General features: G+C 36.3%; 1 protein-coding gene across 1 annotated transcript in view; it reads left to right on the top strand.

Annotated features, from left to right (window-relative positions):
• batf (basic leucine zipper transcription factor, ATF-like) overlaps positions 1-10,786 on the top strand; it is a 29,398-nt gene that overhangs the window by 11,696 nt on the left and 6,916 nt on the right. The window contains exon 2 of the mRNA XM_061986702.1: positions 1,186-1,290. Within this exon, the coding sequence (XP_061842686.1) occupies positions 1,186-1,290 (105 nt within the window). The remainder of the gene's footprint in view (positions 1-1,185; positions 1,291-10,786) is intronic.

Below are 10,786 nucleotides of genomic sequence, written 5' to 3'. Positions count from 1 at the left end.
AAGATTTGCACTGGATGTTTACTTTTATATTTGCACATTAAAAAGCAAATAAGCTACTTTTAATTTTGTTAAATGTTAAAAGTTTTAAATGTTTACATTGTTACAGAATATTTTGTCATGTTGTTGTCAATGTTGACTGAGTGGCCATACTTTTTTTTTTGTAAATAAGTCATGCGTTTTGAAAAAACTGGCCTAAATTTATTTTTTCATCTTCATTTTAAATAAAAAAAATAATCGGTAAAAGGAAAAATAATCTATAGATTAATTGGAAAAAAAATCTATAGATTAACAGATTAATCGAAAAAAATAATCTATAGATTAATTGATAGAAAAATAACCGTTAGCTGCAGCCTTACATCAGTCCATCTTAGATGAGCTCGGGCCCAGCGTTTCTGGGTGTTGTTGATAAATGGCTTTGCATAGTAGAGCTTTAACTTGCACTTACAGATGTAGCGACCGACTGTAGTTACTGACAGTGGTTTTCTGAGGTGTTCCTGAGCCCATGTGGTGATATCCTTTACACACTGATGTGGCTTTTTGATGCCTGAGGGATCCAAGGTGTGTAATATCATGGCTTACGTGCAGTGATTTCTCCACATTCTCTGAACCTTTTGATGATATTACGGAGCGTAGATGGTGAAATCCCTCAATTCCTTGTTGAGAAAATGTTGTTCTTAAACAATTTGCTCAGGCATTTGTTGACAAAGTGGTGACCCTCGCCCCCGTCCTTGTTTGTTTCATGGAAGCCGCTTTTATAGCCAATCATGGCACCCACCTGTTCCCAATTAGCCTGTTCACCTGTGGGATGTTCCAAATAAGTCTTTGATGAGCATTCCACAACTTTCTCACTCTTTTTTGCCACTTGTGCCAGCTTTTTTTGAAACATGTTGCAGCCATCCAATTCTAAATGAGCTAATATTTGCAAAAAAAGAAGAAAGTTTGTCAGTGTGAACATGAAATATCTTGTCTTTGCAGTCTATTCAATTGAATATAAGTTGAAAATCATTTATTGTATTTTCTTTTTATTTACCATTTACACAACCTGACAACTTCACTGCTTTCGGGCTTTGTAGTGGAAGTGTTCCCGCCACAATCGCAGCATACACTTCAGCCTCCTCCCGCTAGGATTGTTGCTATGATATGCCGCCATGCATCCCCACTTCAACTGTGTGTCCATCTGTGCAGAGCTCCTCGGATGACATGAAGAAGGTCATGAGGCGAGAGAAGAACCGCATCGCCGCTCAGAAGAGCAGAATGAGACAAACCCAGAAAGCCGACAGCCTCCACCTGGTGAGAATCATCAATAACCTGATTGGCAGTTATCAATAATGTGGTTCTCCCCACTTGGCTGTTGCTAAGCGCCCACTCAGAAGGGGATTTTGAGATATTTTAGTTTTGCATACCTGACCATGTGACGATGTGTCATGGCTTCTGCACACTTGGCCAGCGCTGGGTGTTTACGGGCATAAATTATCACGCGTGGGCATCGCCCAGACTCCAGCACCCAAGAAACTGCCTCTGAAAAATATGTGAGTGCTGAGTTTCACTGCTTCAATGGTGCATACTCTTCACTTAAACACTTACAATAATATCCATGAGGGGACATTTTGCTTGAAAAGTTAGAAGAAAAATGCCACACATTTGTGTCATACAGGTGGCGACTTGTCCAGGGTGTAAACCGCCTTCCGCCCAATTGTAGCTGAGATAGGCTCCAGCGACCCAGAAGGGAATAAGCGGTAGAAAATGGATGGATGGATTTGTGTCATACACTCTTAGAAATAAGGGTTCTAAAAGGGTTCTTCTACAAGGGCTGAGGTTCTAACTGGAACCATTTGCTTCTGAAAAACCCTTTCCCGAAGAAAGGGTTCTTGGTAACGCTAATGGTTCCAGTAAGAACCATTTTGATCCAGAGAACCCTTTAAAACCCCCTTTTCTGAATAATTGGTTTTAAAAGGGTTCTCACTAACACTAAGGGTTCCAGTAAGAACTATTTTGATCCAGAGAACCGTTTTTGGAAGAAAGAGTTCTTCAGGGATTGTTGAAAGCATGGCTAAGATCCTGTGTCACCAGGGACATACTTCCTGATAACATTTGCCAATAATGGTGCCTATCTTTAAATAAATGTTTTTCTCATTCAAATGTTTGTTCAATGTCAACATGATAAATGACCACAATATAATATGAACTAAACTGATCTGTAGAATACAATATGGTTCTTTATAGAACCCTCAGAAGACAAGACGGTTATCGGTGAAAACCTTTGAAAAGGGATGTTTTTAGAACCCCCTGTGTCAGGTCTAGATGAAACCCTTGAAACATGAAAGAGTTCTTTGTGGAACTCCCTGCATGGGTTCTAGATGAAACCCTTGACAAACGAAAGGGTTCTTAGTGGAACTCCCTGTGTGGGTTCTAGATGAAAGTCTTGAAATACAAAAGGGTTCTTAGTGGAACTCCCTGTGTGGGTTGTAGATGAAACCCTTGAAATACGAAAGGGTTCTTAGTGGAACTCCCTGCGTGGGTTCTAGATGAAACCCTTGACAAACGAAAGGGTTCTTAGTGGAACTCCCTGTGTGGGTTCTAGATGAAACCCTTGAAATACGAAAGGGTTCTTAGTGGAACTCCCTGTGTGGGTTCTAGATGAAACCCTTGAAACATGAAAGGGTTCTTAGTGGAACTCCCTGCATGGGTTCTAGATGAAACCCTTGACAAACGAAAGGGTTCTTAGTGGAACTCCCTGTGTGGGTTCTAGATGAAAGTCTTGAAATACAAAAGGGTTCTTAGTGGAACTCCCTGTGTGGGTTCTAGATGAAACCCTTGAAATACGAAAGGGTTCTTAGTGGAACTCCCTGTGTGGGTTCTAGATGAAACCCTTGAAACCTGAAAGGGTTCTTACTGGAACTCCCTGCATGGGTTCTAGATGAAACCCTTGACAAACGAAAGGGTTCTTAGTGGAACTCCCTGTGTGGGTTCTAGATGAAACCCTTGACAAACGAAAGGGTTCTTAGTGGAACTCCCTGTGTGGGTTCTAGATGAAACCCTTGAAATACGAAAGGGTTCTTAGTGGAACTCCCTGTGTGGGTTCTAGATGAAACCCTTGAAACCTGAAAGGGTTCTTACTGGAACTCCCTGCATGGGTTCTAGATGAAACCCTTGACAAACGAAAGGGTTCTTAGTGGAACTCCCTGTGTGGGTTCTAGATGAAACCCTTGAAATACGAAAGGGTTCTTAGTGGAACTCCCTGTGTGGGTTCTAGATGAAACCCTTGAAACCTGAAAGGGTTCTTACTGGAACTCCCTGCATGGGTTCTAGATGAAACCCTTGACAAACGAAAGGGTTCTTAGTGGAACTCCCTGTGTGGGTTCTAGATGAAACCCTTGAAATACGAAAGGGTTCTTAGTGGAACTCCCTGCGTGGGTTCTAGATGAAAGTCTTGAAATACAAAAGGGTTCTTAGTGGAACTCCCTGTGTGGGTTCTAGATGAAACCCTTGAAATACGAAAGGGTTCTTAGTGGAACTCCCTGCGTGGGTTCTAGATGAAAGTCTTGAAATACAAAAGGGTTCTTAGTGGAACTCCCTGTGTGGGTTCTAGATGAAACCCTTGAAATACGAAAGGGTTCTTAGTGGAACTCCCTGTGTGGGTTCTAGATGAAACCCTTGAAACATGAAAGGGTTCTTAGTGGAACTCCCTGCGTGGGTTCTTTGTAGAACCTCTCATGGGGGGTTCTGGGTGGAACCTTACACACACAGTTCTAGGTAGAACCCTCCAAAAGGGTTCCAGGTGGAACCTTTATAAAAGGGTTCTACCTGGAGCCAAAAAGGGTTCTCCTATGAGGACGAGCCGAAGAACCTTATATGGTTCTACTTAGCACTTTTATTTCTAAGAGTGTACTACAAACCCCGTTTCCATATGAGTTGGGAAATTGTGTTAGATGTAAATATAAACGGAATACAATGATTTGCAAATCCTTTTCAAGCCATATTCAGTTGAATATGCTACAAAGACAACATATTTGATGTTCAAACTCATAAACTTTATTTTTTTTGCAAATAATAATTAACTTAGAATTTCATGGCTGCAACATATGTCAAAGTAGTTGGGAAAGGGCATGTTCACCACTGTGTTACATCACCTTTTCTTTTAACAACACTCAATAAAATGATTGGGAACTGAGGAAACTAATTGTTGAAGCTTTGAAAGTGGAATTATTTCCCATTCTTGTTTTATGTAGAGCTTCAGTCGTTCAACAGTCCGGGGTCTCCGCTGTCGTATTTTACGCTTCATAATGCGCCACACATTTTCGATGGGAGACAGGTCTGGACTGCAGGCGGGCCAGGAAAGTACCCCGCACTCTTTTTTTATGAAGCCACGCTGTTGTAACACGTGCTGAATGTGGCTTGGCATTGTCTTGCTGAAATAAGCAGGGGCGTCCATGAAAAAGACGGCGCTTAGATGGCAGCATATGTTGTTCCAAAACCTGTATGTACCTTTCAGCATTAATGGTGCCTTCACAGATGTGTAAGTTACCCATGTCTTGGCCACTAATACACCCCCATACCATCACACATGCTGCCTTTTACACTTTGCGTCTAGAACAATCCAGATGGTTCTTTTCCTCTTTGGTCCGGAGGACACGACGTCCACAGTTTCCAAAAACAATTTGAAACGTGGACTCGTCAGACCACAGAACACTTTTCCACTTTGTATCAGTCCATCTTAGATGAGCTCAGGCCCAGCGAAGCCGACGGCGTTTCTGGGTGTTGTTGATAAACGGTTTTCGCCTTGCATAGGAGAGTTTTAACTTGCACTTACAGATGTAGCGACCAACTGTAGTTACTGACAGTGGGTTTCTGAAGTGTTCCTGAGCCCATGTGGTGATATCCTTTACACACCGATGTCGCTTGTTGATGCAGTACAGCCTGAGGGATGGAAGGTCACGGGCTTAGCTGCTTACGTGCAGTGATTTCTCCACATTCTCTGAACTCTTTGATGATATTACGGAGCGTAGATGGTGAAATCCCTAAATTCCTTGCAATTGCTGGTTGAGAAAGGTTTTTCTTAAACTGTTCAACAATTTGCTCAGGCATTTGTTGACAAAGTGGTGACCCTCGCCCCATCCTTGTTTGTGAATGACTGAGCATTTCATGGAATCTACTTTTATAGCCAATCATGGCACCCACCTGTTCCCAATTAGCCTGCACACCTGTGGGATGTTCCAAATAAGTCTTTGATGAGCATTCCTCAACTTTATCAGTATTTATTGCCACCTTTCCCAACTTCTTTGTCACGTGTTGCTGCCATCAAATTCTAAAGTTAATGATTATTTGCAACAACAAAAATAAAGTTTATGAGTTTGAACATCAAATATGTTGTCTTTGTAGCATATTCAACTGAATATGGCTTGAAAAGAATTTACAAATCATTGTATTTCATTTATATTTACATCTAACACAATTTCCCAACTCATATGGAAACAGGGTTTGTATGTGTATGTGTGTTTGTACAGTGAATGTGTGTATGTATGTACTGTAGATATGTATAACTAATTGAGTGTATGTGAGAAATGTGCTGTGAATACTTATGTACGTGTCATTTCTTAGTTTTGATTTTTAACAGATTTGCAAAAATCTCTTTCCAAAAAAAACATTTTACATTGTCATGATGAGGTATTATGTGTAGTATTTGTGTGCCAAACATGAATATATTCCATTTGGCAACAGGGCTGCAACATAACAACATGAGGAAAAAGTGAAGCGCTGTGAATACTTTCCAAATGCACTGTATTTTTTTTTTTTAATAATCATGAGTGTTTATTCAGATGTTATTACTGTCCCCTGAAACACTTCTGTGTATCAACTTCAACTAATGGGGATACAACATGCTAACTTAGATGAAGTCTTTATTATCTATATATACAGGTAAAAGCCAGTAAATTAGAATATTTTGAAAAACTTGATTTATTTCAGTAATTGCATTCAAAAGGTGTAACTTGTACATTATATTTATTCATTGCACACAGACTGATGCATTCAAATGTTTATTTCATTTAATTTTGATGATTTGAAGTGGCAACAAATGAAAATCCAAAATTCCGTGTGTCACAAAATTAGAATATTACTTAAGGCTAATACAAAAAAGGGATTTTTAGAAATGTTGGCCAACTGAAAAGTATGAAAATGAAAAATATGAGCATGTACAATACTCAATACTTGGTTGGAGCTCCTTTTGCCTCAATTACTGCGTTAATGCGGCGTGGCATGGAGTGGATGAGTTTCTGGCACTGCTCAGGTGTTATGAGAGCCCAGGTTGCTCTGATAGTGGCCTTCAACTCTTCTGCGTTTTTGGGTCTGGCATTCTGCATCTTCCTTTTCACAATACCCCACAGATTTTCTATGGGGCTAAGGTCAGGGGAGTTGGCGGGCCAATTTAGAACAGAAATACCATGGTCCGTAAACCAGGCACGGGTAGATTTTGCGCTGTGTGCAGGCGCCAAGTCCTGTTGGAACTTGAAATCTCCATCTCCATAGAGCAGGTCAGCAGCAGGAAGCATGAAGTGCTCTAAAACTTGCTGGTAGACGGCTGCGTTGACCCTGGATCTCAGGAAACAGAGTGGACCGACACCAGCAGATGACATGGCACCCCAAACCATCACCCAACCATGCAAATTTTGCATTTCCTTTGGAAATCGAGATCCCAGAGTCTGGAGGAAGACAGGAGAGGCACAGGATCCACGTTGCCTGAAGTCTAGTGTAAAGTTTCCACCATCAGTGATGGTTTGGGGTGCCATGTCATCTGCTGGTGTCGGTCCACTCTGTTTCCTGAGATCCAGGGTCAACGCAGCCGTCTACCAGCAAGTTTTAGAGCACTTCATGCTTCCTGCTGCTGACCTGCTCTATGGAGATGGAGATTTCAAGTTCCAACAGGACTTGGCGCCTACACACAGCGCAAAATCTACCCGTGCCTGGTTTACGGACCATGGTATTTCTGTTCTAAATTGGCCCGCCAACTCCCCTGACCTTAGCCCCATAGAAAATCTGTGGGGTATTGTGAAAAGGAAGATGCAGAATGCCAGACCCAAAAACGCAGAAGAGTTGAAGGCCACTATCAGAGCAACCTGGGCTCTCATAACACCTGAGCAGTGCCAGAAACTCATCGACTCCATGCCACGCCGCATTAACGCAGTAATTGAGGCAAAAGGAGCTCCAACCAAGTATTGAGTATTGTACATGCTCATATTTTTCAGTTGGCCAACATTTCTAAAAATCCCTTTTTTGTATTAGCCTTAAGTAATATTCTAATTTTGTGACACACGGAATTTTGGATTTTCATTTGTTGCCACTTCAAATCATCAAAATTAAATGAAATAAACATTTGAATGCATCAGTCTGTGTGCAATGAATAAATATAATGTACAAGTTACACCTTTTGAATGCAATTACTGAAATAAATCAAGTTTTTCAAAATATTCTAATTTACTGGCTTTTACCTGTATATACTGCTTCATGACTTAGATGAAGTCTTTATTATCTATGTGTATATGCTGCAACATAACGTAGATGAAGTCTTCATTATCTATGTGTATATGCTGCTTCATGACTTGTAGCGTACAGATGCTAACGTAGATGAAGTCTTCAGGCCACAGAGTGTGGTCTGCAGTCTGAGATGAACAGGAAGATGTATTATTTTCTCTGTCAATGACACCAAAGCGGTTTCCTTTGTAGTATTTTCCTTGTTGTTGTGAAGCTGCGTTGAGGCAGGGAAGAAGGGGGGCGGGGAGTTCTGGTAAGCAGAGTGGGTGTGAAGTGACGCACATGTTGGCTGGGGTTTGCCCACAGCGTGAGTGAGGACCCACACATTAGATGATGTGATGACCTTTTTACTACCACCTCATTGGAACTTTTCTACTTGACTCCCACTCCTCGGCCTTTTCCTGCTTCATCATAAATGTACATCACTTCTTTTCTTCTTCATGCTCCTTGCTGACATGACGTCAAATGTTACATCTCACTTAGGTTTGCTTCTGCCTTCACAGTCTAATGCTCACTCACTTGTAGTGTACAACTTAGACTAACTTTAATCATCCACAAGAGAATTTATTATTATTAATTTTTTTGCCCTTCATTTTGTAAGAAGTTTCCAATGGTGACTTTTTTTAATTTTTTTAAATTTTTTTAAATGTTTTGCCCTACATCATGTAAGAAGTTTCCAATAGTGACTTTTTTATTTAATTTAATTTATTTTTGTATTTTTTTGCCCTTCATCATGTTAGAAGTTTCCAATAGTGACTTTAAAAAAAAATTATTAAATGTTTTTTATATATATATATATATATATATATATATATATATATATATATATATATATATATATATATATATATATATATATATGTGTGTGTGTGTGTATTATTTATTTATTTTGCCCTTCATCATGTAAGAAGTTTCCAATAGTGACTTCATTTTATTTTATTTGTTTTTATTTTTTGCCCTTCATCATGTAAGAAGTTTCCAATAGTGACTTTTTTTAATTATTTTTTATTTTTTTTTATTTTTTGCCCTTCATCATGCAGGAAGTTTCCAATAGTGACTTTTTTATTTTTATTTTTTATTAATTTTTTGGCCTTCATCATGTAAGAAGTTTCCAATAATGACATTTATTTTATTTTATTTTATTAATGTGTTGCCTTTCATCATGTTAGAAGTTTCCAATAGTGACTTTAAAAAAAAATTATTAAATGTTTTTTAAATATGTGTATATATATATATATATATATATATATATATGTGTGTGTGTGTGTGTGTGTGTGTGTGTGTGTATTATTTATTTATTTTGCCCTTCATCATGTAAGAAGTTTCCAATAGTGACTTTTTTTATTTTTTTATTTTTTATTTTTTTTTGCCCTTCATCATGCAGGAAGTTTCCAATAGTGACATTTTTATTTTTATTTTTTATAAATTTTTTTGGCCTTCATCATGTAAGAAGTTTCCAATAATGACATTTATTTTATTTTATTTTATTAATGTGTTGCCCTTCATCATGTTAGAAGTTTCCAATAGTGACATTTTTTATTTTTATATCTATTTTTTTCCCTTCATCATGTAAGACGTTTCCAATAGTGATTTTTTTTTTATTTAATTTATTTTTTGCCCTTCATCATGTAAGTTTCTAATAGTGACATTTTTTATTTTATTTTATTTTATTTTTTATTTTTTTTGCCCTTCATCATGTTAGAAGTTTCCAATAGTGACATTTTTTTTAAATCTTTATTATTATTTTTTTTTGCCCTTCATCATGTAAGAAGTTTCCAATAGTGACTTTTTTATTTATTTATTATTATTATTTTTTTGTCCTTCATCATGTAAGAAGTTTCCAATAGTGACTTTTTTATTTTATTTATTTTTTGCCCTTCATTATGTAAGAAGTTTCCAATAGTGACTTTTTTTTATTTTTTTTTATTTTTTGCCCTTCATCATGTAAGTTTCCAATAGTGACATTTTTTATTTTATTTTATTATTATTTTTATTGTTTTGCCCTTCATCATGTTAGAAGTTTCCAATAGTGACATTTTTTTTAAATCTTTATTATTTATTTATTTTGCCCTTCATCATGTAAGAAGTTTCCAATAGTGACATTTTTTATTTTATTTTATTATTATTTTTATTGTTTTGCCCTTCATCATGTTAGAAGTTTCCAATAGTGACATTTTTTTTAAATCTTTATTATTTATTTTTTTTGCCCTTCATCATGTAAGAAGTTTCCAATAGTGACTTTTTTAATTTATTTATTTATTTATTTTTTTGCCCTTCATCATGTAAGAAGTTTCCAATAGTGACTTTTTTATTTTATTATTTTTTATTTATTTATTGTTTTGCCCTTCATCATGTTAGAAGTTTCCAATAGTGACATTTTTTATTTTGATATCTATTTTTTTTCCTTCATCATGTAAGACGTTTCCAATAGTGATTTTTTTTTAATTTAATTTATTTTTTGCCCTTCATCATGTAAGAAGTTTCCAATAGTGACATTTTAAATTTTATTTTATTATTATTTTTATTGTTTTGCCCTTCACCATGTTAGAAGTTTCCAATAGTGACATTTTTTTTAAATCTTTATTATTTATTTATTTTGCCCTTCATCATGTAAGAAGTTTCCAATAGTGACTTTTTTATTTTTTTATTTTTTTAATTTTTTTTGTCCTTCATCATGTAAGTTTCCAATAGTGACTTTTTTATTTTATTTTATTTTTTTTATTGATTTGCCCTTCATCATGTTAGAAGTTTCCAATAGTGACGTTTATTTATTTTATTTTATTTATTTTTTGCCCTTCATTATGTAAGAAGTTTCCAATAGTGACTTTTTTTTTTTTTTTTTTTTTTTTTGCCCTTCATCATGTAAGTTTCCAATAGTAACATTTTTAATTTAATTTTATTATTATTTTTATTGTTTTGCCCTTCATCATGTTAGAAGTTTCCAATAGTGACGTTTATTTATTTTTATTCAATTTATTTTTTGCCCTTCATTATGTAAGAAGTTTCCAATAGTGACTTTTTTATTTTTTTATTTTTTTATTTTTTTTTTGTCCTTCATCATGCAAGAAGTTTCCAATAGTGACTTTTTTATTTTATTTTATTTTTTTATTGATTTGCCCTTCATCATGTTAGAAGTTTCCAATAGTGACGTTTATTTATTTTTATTCAATTTATTTTTTGCCCTTCATTATGTAAGAAGTTTCCAATAGTGACTTTTTTTTTATTTTTTTTTATTTTTTGCCCTTCATCATGTAAGTTT

Source organism: Nerophis lumbriciformis, linkage group LG26, assembly GCF_033978685.3.
Source record: "Nerophis lumbriciformis linkage group LG26, RoL_Nlum_v2.1, whole genome shotgun sequence".
Lineage (NCBI taxonomy): Eukaryota > Metazoa > Chordata > Actinopteri > Syngnathiformes > Syngnathidae > Nerophis > Nerophis lumbriciformis.
This window is presented reverse-complemented; position numbering and strand designations above follow the sequence as displayed.